The following is a 17,184-nucleotide window of genomic DNA, read 5'->3' on the forward strand; positions in this document are numbered from 1 at the left end:
ACCAGGCCCTGGTGTGGGCTCAGGGGGCGGCCATGGAGCTGGGCAGCTGCTTCAAGACCTACGAGGATTTCAAGGAGTGCTTCAGCGCCTACAAAAAGGAGAACAGGTGCTCCTTCATTCTCAGGGACTGCGTCTCCGTCCGCTTCCACAACCTCAACCATGGCACCTCCATCCGCGAGGACATCCTGTAAGGGCGGGGCAGGAGGGTGGGGAGGAGGCCGGACTGTCTGTCCCCTGGAGGGAGGCCTGGAGGAGGAGGGAGAGGGGGTGCAGATGGGCCCCGGTCTCGAGCATTCAACAGGCTTTAAGCACCTGTCCTGTCCCTGGTGAAAAGAGCAAAACCCTCACAGGCATCGCTTTTTGACCACCCACTTCCCCTTCACTCATTCACTTGATTACAGCTTTCCCGGAATTCCCGGAATAACTGCAATTTGCCCCATTCTTTGAGCACCTTCAGTATCCCTCATACAAATTACTGTCTTCACAAATAGGTAAAAACGCCTTCGCGATGATTTCCTTCGTCAGTGTTCTCTTGACAAAGCAGTTAACGCGTTCAATTGTTGGTTAGTTTGTGCATTCATTCGTTCATTTTGTACACGGTTCTTGAGCTTCTGAGATTAACAACCGTTTTTTCAAACACTTCCCATGCCCCAGGCATCCTTCTTTGTAGTGTGCATGCTTTACCCCGCAAGGCTGTATTGAGAATTATATGCTATTTTTCCCTTTTGGCAGCTGAGAAAACTGGCTGAGAGGCTAAGATAAGGGTTGACAACTCCATTGTCTTCAGGGCTCAGGTGAAACAGCCCAGTGTAAGAAAGTAAGGAATGATGAAATAATAACAGACACCAGGTCTTTGTAGCAGGGACCACAGAGGTGTGACTGGGGTGAAATGGAGAGCAGGCCCTATCTAATCAACTCCAGCTAATGGCCACCAGGTGAAAATGAAGAGCCGGTGTTGCCAGAATTGGGGGCAGAAGTCAGAAATCCTGGCTTTGGGTCAGTATCTCCACTTTTTAAAAATTGCAAGTCAGTTCGAATTTGAACACACTCTGTGGGGGCCAACTCAAAGTACGGGCTCCCTGTCTAAATTACGTTAGGTGGTTAAGGGAGAGGGGAAGAGCTCTTCTTTTTTTTTTTTTTTTTTTAAGATTTTATTTATGTATTTGTTAGAGAAAGTGGGCGAGAGTGAGTAAGGGTACAAGCAGGGGGAGCAGCAGAGGGAGAGGGAGAAGCAGGCTCCCTGCTGAGCAAGGAGCCTGATGCGGGACTCGATCCCAGGGCCCTGGGATCATGACCTGAGCTGAAGGCAGACAACCGACTGAGCCACCCAGGCGTCCCGGGAAGAGCTCTTCTTGAGTCTGTTGGATCTTGATTGTTTTTCAGCTCAAAATAATCCACATGCCAAAGTGGCAAATTCTGGGGCAGCCTGCCCTGAACTCCATCAGTGGTTAAAAGGGAGAGCTCAGGAGTCAGAATGATGGGCTTTACCCTAGAGTTTGGGCAAGACTTAATTTCTATGGCCATTTTGTCCTCTGTAAAATGAGGTGGATGTGGAGAAGAGTAAATAACAAAATGCGTGTAGGAGCAGAAATGTGGTGCTCTGTAAGTACTCACCGAAGTTGTTAACTAGTACATGTTAGAAAGTGGTACTTGGACTCAGTACTTTGAGAGGCAAATGTGCTGTGGGAATTAATCACTGACCAAAAGTCCCATTCCGCTGGAAGATTCTATGATTTTTATACCCAGTTTCCCCTCTCATTTTTATATATGGCTGTTGTGTTTTTCTTTTTGGTATGTCTTTTGGGGATTGATATTCTTCGAATAGTCCATGGAGTAGTCTCCTGTCTCTTTCCATTGCTGTTCAGTTAAATAGCTATCTTTTTCGGAACATATTTTTGGACCGCATTCCAGACACTCTACTAAGAACTTTACAGGCATTGTTTCATTTAATCCTCATCACACTCTTTGAACTAGGCCCTTATTATCTGAGTTTTCATTTTCCATGTGTCCATAGTCACAAGGCCCAGTAGGAAAGCAGATGTCATACAAAAATCTTGCTAATAAAGCAGCCACTAATAAAATTAGTCACTACTAAATAATTTCCTGCTTATCCCTACCAGTCCCATTAGCATCTTTGGCACTCAGCTTCTGGCTAATCAACAGATGTGGTAAACATCAGGATAACATAATGGAAAGAAAACTAATTGCAAACTGAAATTACACATCTCCCAAGAGTTGTAGGACTTAGTGAAGTCTCTGAAAGTAATGATTGCGAATTCCTTCCATCACGTCAGCCTCCCCCCCCCCCCACACCCATGAACAAGGGAAGAAGGGAAATCAACAAGGCTGATGATGTGATAGGAATTTGACAAAGGATATGCATAGCAAAGAATTAAATTAGACCCTTGGGGAACCTGATAAAGCCCAGGAATGTTTCCATAAAACTGACCTTTCCATATTGTAAAAGTGAGACAGTAAATAAAGCATCATAGTGTTTGGGGGAAATGCACCAGGAAAAAAAAAAAAAAACCCAACAGTTGACACTATAAGTCATGCTTTGATTATTTTAAGAATGGGTATATGCTGGGGCGCCTGGGTGACTCATTTGTTAAGCATCTGCCTTCGGCTCGGGTCATGATCCCAGGGTCCTGGGATCGAGCCCCACATCAAGCTCCCTCCTCGGCAGGAGGCCTGCTTCTCCCTCTCCCACTCCCCCTGCTTGTGTTCCCTCTCTTGCTGTGTCTCTCTCTGTCAAATAAATAAATAAAATCTTTAAAAAAAAAAAATTGGGGGCGCCTGGGTGGCTCAGTTGGTTAAGCGACTGCCTTCGGCTCAGGTCATGATCCTGGAGTCCCGGGATCGAGTCCCATGTCAGGCTCCTTGCTCAGCAGGGGGTCTCCTTCTCCCTCTGACCCTCCCCCCTCTCATGTGCTCTCTCTCTCTCATTCTCTCTCAAATAAATAAATAAAACCTTTAAAAAAAATTGGTATATGCTGCCATTATAACCTACATTTTGTTAAATATATTTTTTTAAAGATTTTGTCAAAGACAGCACAAGCAGGGGGAGCAGCCGGTATGACCCTGAGATCAAGAGTCGTATGCTCTTCCAACTGAGGCAGTCAGGAGCCTCTAAATATAATATTTTGGCTGCAATTAACTGAAAACTCTGATTCAAAAATGGCTTATTTCTTAGAAGCCCAGAGGGGACATTTGAAGGTGGCTGTTTCCATGGCCCAGGCTTTTTGTTTCTTTCCATTCTGCCATCCTCAGGTCTCAGCTTTGCCTGCAGGAAGGCTCCCCACATGGCACAAATGCAGGGGTCATGTCCAAAGGGAAAAGTCTTCCTTGGTTTCCTGCAGATTTCCTATCATGTTTCTTTCTCCAGAATTGGGCCAGTATCCATGCCCATTCCTAATGAGATTACCTTAATTGGCTTAGACTAGCTCTGAAGTACTTAGCTATGTGGGGGAGGAATGGCAACCCAAATTAAGTTGGCTTTCTGTTAGGAAGGAAGAAGGGGCTAAGGGCTGTTGAGTTAGCAACCTACAGATCCAGTCACAACTTTTTAAATGAATTCACTTTTAGTGGGTCTGGTTGGTTTTGAATGAGGTACTGACTTTTCATAGACCAGTACTCTTGTTATTTCTGTATTTACAGAAAAGGATTTGGGAGACTTAGAGGAAGTGAAATGACTTGTCCAGGTTCACACAGCTAATAAGTGGTAGAGCTGAAACTTAAACTCAGATCTTCTGACTCGGAAGTCTTGTTCCTAACTTAAGCTATATTGTCCAAAATGACTTTACTCCACCTATAAAAATCCTATTCATTGCTGAAGGTGTGATTTACACACAAGGACACAAATGTAAAATTAATCAGAAGCCTTAGTTAATCTGTGCCAGGCCCCAGAGAATGAGTCACTCCTTGTTCAGTTCTAAGTATATTGCTTGTACCTCTCTTTTTTCTTTTTTTTTTTTTTTTAAAGATTTATTTATTTATTTGAGAGAGCGAGAATGAGAGAGAGTACATGAGAGGGGGGAGGGTTTAGAGGGAGAAGCAGGCTCCTTGCTGAGCAGGGAGCCCGATGCGGGACTCGATCCAGGGACTCCAGGATCATGACCTGAGCCGAAGGCAGTCGCTTAACCAACTGAGCCACCCAGGCGCCCCTTTTTTCTTTTTTTTTTAAGATTTTGTTTATTTATTTATTTGACAGAGAGACACAGCGAAAGAGGGAACACAAGCAGGGGGAGTGGAGGAGGGAGAAGCAGGCTTCCCACGGAGTAGGGAGCCCAATGCGGGGCTCGATCCCAGGACCCCGGGATCATGACCTGAGCCAAAGGCAGACGCTTAATGACTGAGCCACCCAGGCGCCCCGCTTGTACCACTCTTGAACTATTCACTCAGTATTTCACTGGCTGCCTGTGTGAGCCTCTCTCTGCTCACATAGACTTAGTGAGTGGAGACATCTAATTAGTCTGTGTAGCCCTGTAAGCCACTAGTAGAGTGTTCAGTACATAACAGGACTTGGTAAATGTTTGAAATTAAACGAAGGACTTTTCGATGTCATAGTTAGGAAAAGGAATAGTGCTAGGACCAGAAGCCAAGCGTTCTCATGGAACTCTCCCAGTGGTCTTCCTAGGATACTTCTCATGTTCTACAAGGAGAACTTCCTGTGCTCCGCAGTCAATCATTTAACATTCATTTGGTCCGCATGGTTTGAGCACCTGCTGTGTGCTAGCTGTGGGACTGGGCACTGGGGGCACCTGGCAGCACTGTCCAGTAGGGAATACAGACACCTACAAAGTGGATGGGAAGCAAGGCTGGCTGACTCCCTTCCTCCAGATACTGGTTGAGCGGTCTCAGATACAAGCAGTAAGGGAGATTCAGAAAGGTGTGAAACCTTGTGCCTGTCTTCAAGGGCGTCGATGCATTAAGCCGTGAGAAAACTAAGTACAGATTAAAATAACTGCAGTACTCAAGTTCTTAACAAAAAATTTGCATACTTTACTATATGTAGGTTATATCTCAATAAAAAAGATTTAACAAAGCAGGGAAAAAACAGGCTTCAACCTAGTACCCATGATGTTTGAAATGCATGATGCCAACAAGGACATTATGTTTAGAGATCTTTTTTTTTTTTTTTTTAAGATTTCATTTATTTTTGAGAGAGAGAGAGCACAAGCAGGGTGAGGGGCAGAGGGAGAAGCAGACTCCCCACTGAGCAGGGAGCCCGATGTGGGGCTCAATCCTGGGACTCCAGGATCATGACCTGAGCCAAAGGCAGACACCCAACCGAGCCACCCAGGCACCCCAGTGTTTAGAGATCTTTAAGGAAGTTATTGAACCTGACTAGTGTGCTGAGGGTAAGAATGAGTATTCCAAGAAAGGAGAGAGATTTTGAAAGCAGACAGGCAGTATAAGGGTTAACTACACAGCCTGTAGCCAAGCAGGCTTAGTTCAAATCCCAGATTCTTACCTTAAGGACATTTTTAAGCTTGTTTCCCCATCTGTAAAATGAGGATAATAGAACCCCTTTCCTAATATAAAATGGTGCGTGTTACGGGCTTAATATAGCCTGGCATATAATACCTTAATACATGTAGTACTGGTAGGAAAGAATGTAAAAGACTGGTTAACCTATTGGGTATAGATGTGGAAAAGGAGGAATTAAAAAGAATGCCAAGGTTTCCACCCTCGGAGGTACAATCGGTCATTAATGGCACCAGGAAAGGTTTGAAAGACCTTTATGGTTAGCATTCGCTTCTTTTTTTTGTTTTGTTTTTAAAGATTTTATTTATTTATTTGACAGAGAGAGACACAGTGAGAGCAGGAACACAAGCAGGGGGAGTGGGAGAAGGAGAAGCAGGCTTCCCGCTGAGCAGGGAGCCCGATGCGGGGCTCGATCCCAGGACCCTGGGATCATGACCCGAGCCGAAGGCAGACGCTTAACGACTGAGCCACCCAGGCGCCCCCGCTTCTTTTTTTAGACTAACCTAACAAACATGCACTAAGAGCATGTGAAGTCAATCTAATGTGATGAGCTAGGGCTCTGCTAAGACGTTGAGCCGGCAAAAGGGTAGGGCCCAGTCTATGGACTTGGGGAAGGCTTCCTAAAAATGATGTTGATGGTTGCATGTAGTCCTGAAGGAGGAGTAAGCTTTGAGATGAAGGCAGGTGGGAAGGGCATTCCAGAGAGAGACAAACACGAGCAAAGGCAGAGAGGTGAGACACAGTATAGTGAATACAGGAAGTTAGTCTTTCTAGGGCACAAAAAATAAGATGGTGAGGGGGTGGGAAAGGAGTCTGATGAGATAGGCAGAGGCCACACCTCGGTCACCACTGACTGGCCTTGCCTACTACTGGGCTGCGCCAGCCCCTTCCTGGCCCTGAGCTAGGGATGGTGTTGCCGCCCCAGCCCTGTGCACACAGTGGGTGCAGGCATTTTCAGCCCTGGACCACTCCACCCTGTTACTGCAGGCCTGACCTAGCCTGTTTTTCTAAGCTTACCCCACAGGGTGGGCAGACAGGACCAGCTAGATTAGAGTATTTGGGAGAGGGTTAGTGAGGTGCCCAGGCTGTGTCACGTCATGCCAGGGGCTGAGATTTTTCCCCCTCTCCTGGTTGCTAGGACACTCCCTGAGGAGGCAGGGGTGTGACCCGTCCCACCCATGGTCTATGCGTCATTCTTTGGAACATCTTTGATAAACATCTGCTGAAAGAATAGCATTGTGTTAGATGCTTGGAATACACGGAGAAATAACTCAGTCTTGCCACTTGATGACAGCCCCATCCAATTGTTAAAGTACTTTATAAACACCCGAGAGAACGAGAGAACATCACAAGGCATAGGAGCTGTAGTAACAGTAGCAGGCTTCTATTTAGCATAAATAAAAGGCTGAACCAGGCTCTGGGCTAAATATTATGTCTGGGCTTCTTTAATCCCCATAACCATCTTTTTTTTTTTTCTTTAAGATTTTATTTTTGGGGGCACCTGGGTGGCTCAGTTGGTTGAGCGTCTGCCTTTGGCTCAGGTCATGATCTCCGGGTCCTGGGATCGAGTCCCATGTCGGGCTCCCTGCTCAGGGGGTAGTCTGCTTCTCCTTCTCCCTCTCCCTCTGTGATCTCTGTCTCTTTCAAATGAATAAATAAAATCTTTAAAAATTTTTTTTTATTTTTGACTAATCTCTACACCCAACGTGGGGCTTGAACTTGCAACACCAAGATCAAGAGTTGCACGCTTGATCTTGAGCCAGCCAGGCGCCCCTAATGCTCATAACAGTCTTAATAATGCACACAGAGGGGTAGAGTGACTTGCCCAAGGTCAAAGAGCTTCTGAGTGTGGAGCCCTGATTCATATCCAGGCCGTCAGCCTCCAGCATCTCCACTGTTTAACCACTAGGTATACTGCCACCCAGAAAAGCTTTTAAGCCTTTTATGTTAAATAAATGCTATGAGTTCAGAGAAGGGAGCAGTTGCTGTGGGTTGAAGACATCCACAAAGCCTTCCTGGAGAAGGTGGGACCTGATTTGACCTCGAAGCATGGGTTGAATGGGGATAGGAAAAGAGCAGATACTTAATTTAATTACCCCTCTCCTTTGAATCATCACTTTCAGTCTAGAATGGCAAAGCTGACAGGGACCTGAAGATCATCTGACCCAGGGGTTCTCTTAGGATTTGGACATTTTTGTTGAAATAAAAGATGAATAGAGATGTTTCCTGTGAGAGAGGGCCACTTGTACCGTTGCTGTCTGGAGGAGGAGGAGGCAAAAGCAGTAGTTTCCAAAAGGCAGGAACAAAGGGGACACTTTAAACAGTGAGGAACCAGCTGGCCCTCTGCTGCTGCCTCTTGTCTGTTTTCCCTCGTGGCTTGCCTCACACTGAATCACTGGGAGCTACAGATGGGCCACAGAGGGTGAATGAAAGGGAAAGGAGCGGGGCTTAGAACTGCGGAAGATGAAAATTAATGCAGTGTTAGCTGGACAGGGTCTTGACAAAAGAGCTGAACACTTTGGGATTGGAGCGTGAATGTCAGGCTTCCTTCCCTACATCCTACACTGCCTCGTGATCTCTGGGACACGTATCAGCCACTGTATCCCTACGGGGTCTTGTCTTATAAGAGAAAGGGGCGGGCAGTACCTTTCTCACTGTCACCTCTACCTTCCCTAGATATGTGCAGGTGAAATTTGTCTGTATTCGGACTCAGTCAAACAGGAAGAGAACCTCAGAGGCGGACGTGTGCCCAGCGTACTTGCTTCTGCGGTACAATGAGAAACTGGATAGACTGTTTATCAGTGAACTCAACACCCAGCATATCCATGTTGACTCCAAAACTGCAAGTCCTAGAGGAGACACCGCTGGCAAATCTCAAAAGACAGTGTGCCTGCAGAAATCCCAGCCCGCGCAGCCCGCGCAGCCCGCGATCAAGAAAGACCTTGACCTGGCCGAGAAGTCCCCTGTTGAACCATCATTTTGCTTAGATAAGGTCCAAGCACCCTCAAAGCCAGAGCAGGAGGGCATCACTCCTTCTGACCTGGCCAAGATAGCAAAAGTGATGAAAAACTTTCTTAAGGTGGATGAGGGTTCCATGGCCTCTCTCAGCGTGGGCAACAGCCAAGACCTGGACCGGCTCAGCTTCCAGAGCAGCAAGATGAGCGATCTGTTCATCCGCTTCCCAGAGAATCTCTTGCTGCACCGGGTGGAGAACGCCCAGGGCCACATCCTTTATGCTTTCTTGGTGGAGAACAAGGAACGAGAGGGTCGCGTGGTACACTTTGCAGTGCTTCAGGCTGAGACAGCTACCTCCGTGGCCAAGATGCTGAGTATCTTCACGGAGTTCAACTCAGATTGGCCCAAGGTCAAGGTGGTGTTCGTGGACCCGTCCTTCCCTCATCGAGCCGTCCTGCAGGAGATCTTCCCTGCTGCGCGCATCCTCCTCTCCATCTACCACACCACCCGGCTCCTGGAGAAGAAGTTGCATCGGAGTTCAGCAAATCCATCCTTTAAAAGGCTCATGAAGGAAGCCCTCCGGGAGGCCGTGTTTGTCACTTCTGATGCCAGCCTGCAAAATCTCTGTCAGATGTCCCAAGCCTTACTAGATGAGCAGCTCTTTGGCTTCCTGCAGGCCCACTGGTTCTCCTGTGAACTGCTCTGGTACATGCATGTGAGGAAAGGCCTGCACGCGTGTAACACGTACATGGACAGCCTAGACGTGGTCACCAGCAAGGTGTCCAGCCTCTTCCGGGAACAGCAGTGTCTGCTGGACTGCATCCTCCGCTTTGTGGATTATATAGACTTCTTTAATACCAAAGGCTTGAAGAACTTGCCCACAGCTCCTCCCAAGTTAAAAAGAGCCCGGCCAGCCAGCATGCCACCAAAGCCCAAGAAGGCGTTTGGAGTCTGTGGGGGGAGCCTCACCAGGCTCCCCGTGGAAGAGACCAAGCCAGGCCCGCAGCGGGGGCAGCTGCGGCAGCAGCCACAGGTGCGGCCCTCCCAGGGCGGCATCTCCCAGTACGGCATGCTAGATGCCTTGCACAGCAGTGGCTCCCAACTGGCCTATAAGCTATGCCATAACGAGTGGGAGGTGGCACAGAACTCCACCCACCTGGTGGACGTGGCTGGCTCCTCGGTGGACATTCAGCTACTGGAGGATTCTCACCAGGTGAGCAAAGATGGCTGTAGCTGCAGCTGTTCCTTTCAACGGTGGTACCACCTGCCATGCCGGCACATTTTGGCCCTGCTGCACACCAGCCAGAAGCCCGTGGGAGAAGCCATGGTGTGCCGCCGGTGGCAGAAGAGGTACCAGCACCTCCTTGGGCCCAGTGGGGAGCTCCGGGACCCCGTCATAGTCCCAAACACAGGCCAGCCTGGGAGGCAAGGACGGAGTGACATGATTCAGGACCTAAGCAGGGAGCTAGCAAACCTGCTCATGCAGAGCGAGGGGCCAGAGTTAGAGGAGCGCTGTTCCACCCTGCGCAAGATTGTGGACATCTGGGCAGACCCCTGCCAGCCGCCTGAGCCCAGTCAGCAGCCAGAGGACTTCAAGGATGTGGGCCGCCTCCCTTTCCTCTGGGGAAAGCCAGAGGAAGGGGAGGGACTCCCTCCCACCGGAGCCACGATTCATGATTGAAGCACTGGCACTGGCACATTGGACCACAGGCCCCTGTCCTTGGAAGTCTGAGAGCTCAAGGCAGGCGGGACATGCTAGGGACCAGCATTCTCACCAGGGTCTTCCTAGGTAGGGCTAGGAAGATTGTTACAACAGGGGGAGGAGGAACCCCAGTGGGTGACAGGTCCTTTGAATCCACCTCCTTTTCTGCCCTACCTTTGTCATTCCTTGGGAGCCTCCTTCATTGTCAAGGCCAAAGTTACCTCCATGCTGAAAGGTCACCCCTCTTTCTGCCCTGATTCCTGAGATCAGATCTTACTCTCATTAGAGAGGTGAACTCCTGCCCCAGGATAGGGTGAGACAAAATATACCTGTTAAAAGGACCTGTTTTCGGGGAGGAAGGGACGGAGGGTGACCTTGGCTGTTGCTGCTCTTTACGAAGATTCTGTTATTTGTACTTTTTTTTTTTCATAGTAAATAAAGGTTGTGTGTTTTTAATAAATAAGCAGGGGAACTGTGTGCTGCTTGCACAGGGAAGGAACCTAATGGGGGTTGTGGGTTAAGCACCTGCTGCCTTAAATTCAAAGACTTAGCAGTCCACCACGGACTTCATCCTCTTCCTACCAACCAAGGCTTCAACACTGATTTCAGGCTGCCTAAAATTCTAGCAGGAGGAGGCCAAATAGCTGTGGGGCGGGGGGAACCTGAACCCTAGACTCCACTGCATTTGCTGGGGGGACTGTGGGCAAGTTTCTAATTTCTTTGACCCCTGGCTTCTCATCTGTAAAGATAAGTGTTGGCCTGTTCTGATCCCAATTTACCCTCTAGGTTTATATAAACAACATTTTCCTTCCAGTTCTAAGCCCCAGCATGGACTTCCGTTGTTGCTAGTTTGTAATCTTAATCACCTAAAACCTGGGAGCTACCCAGCTTTCCCAGATGTCATCTTCAGGGGAACCGAGGTCAAAGGTGGCAGTCAGTCTTGGCTCCTGCACTAGTCTGCCATGACCTCAAACAAGTCACAGCGCCATTCTGGATCTCCTTCTGTAAAACACTGGAGGGGCTGGGGCTGGGCAACACAAGGTTCAGCTCTCACAAAATCTTCTGGATTTCCTCAACTCTAAGCGCTGGGCCCCTGACCCCAGATGGAGAAATCAGAATCTGAGACCTGGGCCTCAGTTTCCGCATCAGGCAGAAGACACAGTACAACCACTAGGCATCCTTTCCTACCCGACCCACCCCCACCCCCCACCCCCACACACACCCACCCGGGGCTTTGGAATTTGATCAGAAAAGAAAGAAAAATCCATAAAGCACTGCTATTTATTTTCCTTTTCATTTTCGGCCTCTGAGTTTCCATAGTAACACGCCCTTCCAGAGTCTTCTCCCCAGGCGCGGGGCTTCGGAGTTCCAGCCTCAGGGCTCAGGCTCGCCTGGATGCTAGTGTCCTCGGGCTTTCATTGGTCACCGCTAGCCGAGCCCCTCGTAACCCTAGGAACAGCACCCGCCCACAAATCGCCGGGCTACGATTGGTCTAGGCCCCCAAAACCGAACGCGAACTCTTCCGGCCATTGGCCCGAGTCACGACGAAGCTGGTCCCGCGGTTGGTGAGCCTAGAGGTCAGTCAGAGTCAGAGGCAGGGTCAAATAGGGAGAAATGGCGACCGAGCGAGGCAGTGGGTGAGTGATTTCTGAAGAGGTGGAGGTGTGAGGCGATTGACGACCGCGGTCAGCCATGACACAGCCCCCAAAGGGGTGGGAGGTTGACTTCTCTTCTGGCTCCGGCCGTAATCCGAATGGGAACGTCTGACATCGACATCCTCCCACCCGGGTTAGAGGTCAGAGGTCAGAGGCTGCGTCCCCTCTCTGGTGTTTGGACCTCAGGTACTGTGGAAAGCAGTCAGGATCCCGAGCCAAAGACTCAGCTTCCAGCCACTTACGGAGTAATGGTGGGCAAGTCATTTAACCTCTTTGAACCTCAGTTTCTCATCTGTAAAATGGGGACAGTAACCCGGTTTGGGGCCAAGTAGAGGAAACTTTTAACCAGAGTACTGCAGTTAATAGAGGGATTTATGGAGAGGCAGGAGAAGCCATGCACATTTGATAGCCCTTGTGCGTGGTTCAAGGGCTTGAGGCTCAGAGGGAGTCACTGACTTGCCCAGAATCATACAATTTGGAGGGCAATTACAGTTCTCTTATATATACTCGGACCAAATGGAAGAATGGATGCCAAGTGGTCATCTGTAAATATAAAGTGCTAGACAAATATTTAAAATGCTATTTAAGGTGGGGGCTGGGAGACCATATGCAGCTTTAGCCTTCCCACCCGGTTAAATCTCTGGGAACTGAATCTTTCCATGGCCAGTTTATCAGTTAGGTCTCAGCTCCAACGTCATCCTCCCGACCCAGAGAGAGCTTCCCTGGCCACCTTAGCTAAATCTCTCTCCCTCCCCCAGCTTACTCTCTACCTGTTACCCAGTTCTGTGGTGTTTGTCTGTTATATCTATATCTGTTTACATGTTTATCATGTATCTCCCCCAGAACAGTGCTGATACATAGTAAGCAGTATTGTCTGGATGAATAATCGAGGAGCCAAGCCCCTACTGTCTCCTTAAAATTCTATTCCTCTCCATAGGCCCATCTTTGGAACAAGATCAGGGAACTACATTCCAGCCTCAAGCTTCAGCTTAGTTGGAGCTTGAGATCCTGAGAGTCTCCTGGCAGAGAAAGTATTTTGACCTTGGCATCGAGACATCTCCCATCTCCCCCATGGCCCTGACAATGCTGAATGAGCTCCTGATTGAGGACCCAAACGCACCTATGCTGCTGTATCAGGTTAGCAAGACTGCTCAGTTAGATACCGTCAACTACCAAAGCTGCTTTATGCAAGGTGTCTTTGCCCATTTCCCTGAGATCTTATTTATCCACCGGACCTATAACCCAGTAGGCAAGGTGCTATATACCTTCCTGGTAGATGGACCTCGGGTGCAGCTGGAGGGTCATCTTGCCCGGGCAGTGTACTTCGCCATTCCTGCCAAGGAGGATGCTGAGGGCCTGGCCCAGATGTTCCAGGTGTTCAAGAAGTTTAACCCAGCATGGGAGAGAGTCTGTACCATCCTGGTGGATCCCCACTTCCTCCCGCTGCCCACCCTCGCGATGGAGTTCCCCGCAGCCGAGGTCCTGCTCTCAGCCTTTCACATCTGTAAGTTCCTCCAGGGCAAGTTCTATCAGCTGTCCCTTGAACAGCCCGTGGAGAGGGTGCTCCTCACTTCGCTGCAGAGCACGATGTGCTCGGCCACGGCTGGCAACCTGAGGAAGCTCTATACACTCCTGAGCAGCTGCATCCCTCCGGCCCAGCTGCCCGAGCTCCACTCACACTGGCTGCTCAATGACCGCATCTGGCTGGCCCACCGCTGGAGAAGCCGAGCTGAGAGCAGCCGCTACTTCCAGGGCCTGGAGGTCACCACCCGCGTCCTCAGCCAGCTCTTCGGCACCACCCCATGTGTGGAACAAGGCATGGCCTCTCTGCTCCGATACATGCAGCAGAACGCGGGAGACGAGGCAAGCTTCAGCCTGGGCCTGAGTCCCCAGAACAGTCGCACCCCCTTAGATGTCAGCCCCGAAAGCCCCAAAGCGGAGCAGCTGGTAGAAGCCCGCATCCAGCGCTCCCTCAATGCCATCTGCACGGGGCCAGCCGCCCAGCTCTGTCTGGGTGAGCTCGCTGTGGTCCAGAAATCTGTGCACCTCATCGGCTCCGGCTCGGAGAAGGTGAACATCCAGATCCTGGAGGACACCCATCGGGTGCAGCCCCAGCCCCCTACCAGCTGCAGCTGCTACTTTCACCAGGCCTTCCGCCTGCCCTGCCGCCACGTCCTGGCCATGCTCAGTGCCCGCCACCAGGTGCTCCAGCCCGACATGCTGCCAGCCCGGTGGACGGCAGGCTGTGCCGCCGGTCTAGACAACATCCTGGGCAGCAAGTGGAGTGAGACGCTGGATAAGCACTTGGCTGTGGCTCTCCTCACCGAGGAGGTGGGTCAGCTTTTGCAGCACTGCAGCCAGGAGGAGTTCGAACGGAGGTACAACACCCTGCGGGAGCTGGCCGACAGCTGGATCGGCCCTTATGAGCAGGTCCAACTCTGATTAACCCTCCGTGCCCAGAGATGCGCATGTACATGTACACACTCACATCCACCCCTACACAAACACACACTCACACTTTTAACACTTCCGTGGGCCTGCCTTCCAGGAAAGGACAAGGGCCTTCTATTCTACCATAGCCTGTTACCTAAAATGTGTCTAGTTCCTGAGACAGGAGTCAGCAAACCTTTTCTGTAAAGGGCTCGGCAGTAAATATTTCAGACTTTGCTGGCCACAGGCTCTGTTGTATGTTCTTGGTTTGCTTTTGTTTGGCAGCCTCTTCAAAAGCTTAAAAACCATTCTTAGCTCCAGGGCCTTAGAAACAGGTGGCCCTGCTCTAGGATAAGACACTGGGTGGAGATCAAGGACAGGGGTTTGGTAATAGCTTCCCCAGTGATTAGATGACTCACCTGACCCACAGAGGAGAGGAGGTGGATCCCAGCCTTTGTCCCCTGGCCCCCACCTGAAGGTCATTAAAGTCAATGTTGCCTATTCCAGCACTTGTCTTGTCTTCTAGAAGGCAGCAGAGCAAACATCGTGGAAAGAATAGACTTTGGAATCTAACACTACATGCAAATCCCGGTTCTTTCTCTGCCTGATTTTTGAGGCCTGATTGTAGCTTTTACTAGCTCTGGGACATCAGGCAAGTCACCCCTCAAAAGGCTCAATCTGTTCATCTGTAAAAATGGAGATCCTCACAGCATTGCTAAGATTAAAGGATGCATGTAATGGGCCCGTGACCAGTGGGCGCTCAAATAACTGTTCATTTTCCTTCCTTGCGCTTGGTCTCATCACTTGCCCTCAGCTGGCTGGGAAATGTAAGGCAAGGGGAAAATTCACATTGCCTAGGACTTTGTACCAGACATCTTGATCGAATCCCAAAACAATACAAAAGAGGCCTCCACTCCAAGCCGGGCCCCTACCTCAGGTAATTTTCATTACACCATCTCCTAACTTAGTGGTGTCTGGAGAAACTTCCTGGGGTCTAGGCCCTGATGAAAGACTTGTATTGACCAGAGTGGCTCAAAGAACCCCTTATCCCCATCCGTGTCACAGGCACTCCCAATTCTATCTGCCCAAAAACCATACAGAGAAGCCACCCTATGTGTCTGGTGCTATTTCATCCAGCTACAAGCAGGAGCCAGGAGGCTGGCCTCTCCTGGATCTCATTAGGGGCGCTTGCCCAGAGGCTGTGTGGGCACGTGCCTGCTCCCACCGCGCCCCCTCCATGGCTCCCTCTGGCTCCGGATGCGTCATCATGAAAGCTTGAGCCGCCCGGATCAGGTCCTCTTCCCGCAGGCCTGGGACAGGCACGGTGGGGATGCCAGCGATCATCATGGCCAGGGTGAGGATGCAGATGTCAGGCTGGGAGCCGGCCTCCTTCCCCCCTGCCTCAGAGGACGTCGGTAGAACCCCTGGTGACAGCCCACACAGCAGCAGGGGCCCGGGCGTGCCGGGGCCACCCAGGTGGGGAGCTCTGCTTCTGGAGCAGCCATCCTCCCAGCCCAAGCTCTCCGGCTGTCTTGCGTGGGGGAATTTGTGGTTGTATCGGCCATACTCCTTCCGCTGCAGTGTCTCCCAGCTAGTCCCCCCAGGGCAGCCCCTGGCTTCCGGCACCGCCAGGGCCAGGCCCCAGGCCTGGCCAGCAGGTGCCACCTGCTCAGCTTTCTGGCTCAGTGGGCCTAGTCCACTAGAGGCCACCACCACTGGCTCTATAGGACTATAGAGGCCAAGGGATGAGCCTGGAGAAACAGCCCCACCTGTAGAGACAGGAATGAGATGGAATGTTATTCTTGGTGTCTTTCAGGAGGCCCTGAGGGGCAGGGCATAGGAGCAAGAGCACTGGAAAAGGAGCAATTAAGACCAGCCCCACAGGGCTGTCTAGTGGTTGGGAACTAGGTGTTTTACTCGTATGCACACCCCCAGTCCCCAACACCGAGCAAGTACTAGAGAAGTGTTTGTTGAATCAATGACTGAGTTAGCAGGTAGCTACTGGCAAGGACTTTTGGAATGGCTTTCTTCAGAGAATTGACTCCAGGGCCAGGCCAAAAATGTCCAGCAGAACCTCCACTTCCCCAGAGCCAGGAAACAAGTTCTCAGGGAAAGTTATGGTACCCCCTCCAGTTCCAGGAGCCCCTCTCTCACCTTGGCTGGAAGGCAGAAGACCTTGATGAGTTTGTGGAGACATGAAATAGGACATGGCTGCCCCAAAACCCCCATTTGTGAGGGAACAGTCGTCTGCCTCCTGTCCTACCCTTTCCACCATTCTAGAATGTCACCTCATAGTCCCTCCTCTTTACACCTGGAACCCACCTCACAGCACTGACCTGTTCATTCTAGAACCTGTATATGATAATGGCATGGGGTTAGAAGAGTGCTGGACCAGGAACTGGACATTCTAGGTTCTTACCTCTACCTTGGGCAAGTCACTTGGGACAATTTTGTTCCTTGATACTCCCCTCTGTAAGGTGGAAGTAAGGACTACCCACTCCCTCACCAGAAGTTGTGAGGATTAAATGAGATTATCTGTAATGGAAGCAAAGGATCAGAGATACAAATAAAGAGGTGAGTGCTTTGTGCTCTGCAGTATGAGAGGAGTTCTCTGCACTCATTCCTTTGCTGTGTGACTTTGGAATACATTGCCACCTCTAGGCTTCGTTTTCCCATCTGCAAAATGAAATCGTTGGTCTGGGGCACTGGGTCTCATGCTGGGATGCACATTAAATTCTCTGGGGAGCGCTTAGAAATCCTGATGCCCAGCCTCGTCCCAGACCAATTAAATCAGAATCCCTGGGTCAGACCCAGTTAGCAGTATTTTTCAAAGTTCCTCAAGTGGTTATAATATATGCCAAAGTCAAGACCTCTATTCTAGGGGAATCCTCCTCGATCCTGGCTGAGCTTCTACAAAAGAACAACGTCTAGGCCTAATCCTCCAACAAATGGAAT

At 50.1% G+C, this 17,184-nt stretch overlaps 3 protein-coding genes across 3 annotated transcripts; 2 read left to right on the forward strand and 1 right to left on the reverse strand.

Moving 5' to 3' along the window:
• The first annotated feature begins 32 nt into the window (after positions 1 to 32).
• On the forward strand, positions 33 to 10,252 carry ZSWIM3 (zinc finger SWIM-type containing 3). The gene is made up of 2 exons (XM_021689215.2): positions 33 to 187; positions 8,164 to 10,252. Exons 1-2 carry the CDS (start codon positions 33 to 35, stop codon positions 10,121 to 10,123), a joined length of 2,115 nt encoding a protein of 704 aa, XP_021544890.2. The 3' UTR covers positions 10,124 to 10,252.
• A 1,645-nt stretch (positions 10,253 to 11,897) lies between these two features.
• On the forward strand, positions 11,898 to 14,761 carry ZSWIM1 (zinc finger SWIM-type containing 1). Its single transcript, XM_021689285.1, has 2 exons — positions 11,898 to 11,939; positions 12,793 to 14,761. Exons 1-2 carry the CDS (start codon positions 11,898 to 11,900, stop codon positions 14,239 to 14,241), a joined length of 1,491 nt encoding a protein of 496 aa, XP_021544960.1. The 3' UTR covers positions 14,242 to 14,761.
• Positions 14,762 to 15,337: 576 nt separating this feature from the next.
• SPATA25 (spermatogenesis associated 25) lies at positions 15,338 to 16,605 on the reverse strand. The gene is made up of 2 exons (XM_021689221.1): positions 16,384 to 16,605; positions 15,338 to 15,998 (listed from the first exon to the last, which is right to left on the reverse strand). Exons 1-2 carry the CDS (start codon positions 16,502 to 16,504, stop codon positions 15,367 to 15,369), a joined length of 753 nt encoding a protein of 250 aa, XP_021544896.1. The 5' UTR covers positions 16,505 to 16,605; the 3' UTR covers positions 15,338 to 15,366.
• Positions 16,606 to 17,184: the final 579 nt, after the last annotated feature.

The sequence above is a fragment of the Neomonachus schauinslandi genome, chromosome 10 (genome assembly GCF_002201575.2).
Source record: "Neomonachus schauinslandi chromosome 10, ASM220157v2, whole genome shotgun sequence".
Taxonomy (NCBI): Eukaryota; Metazoa; Chordata; class Mammalia; order Carnivora; family Phocidae; genus Neomonachus; species Neomonachus schauinslandi.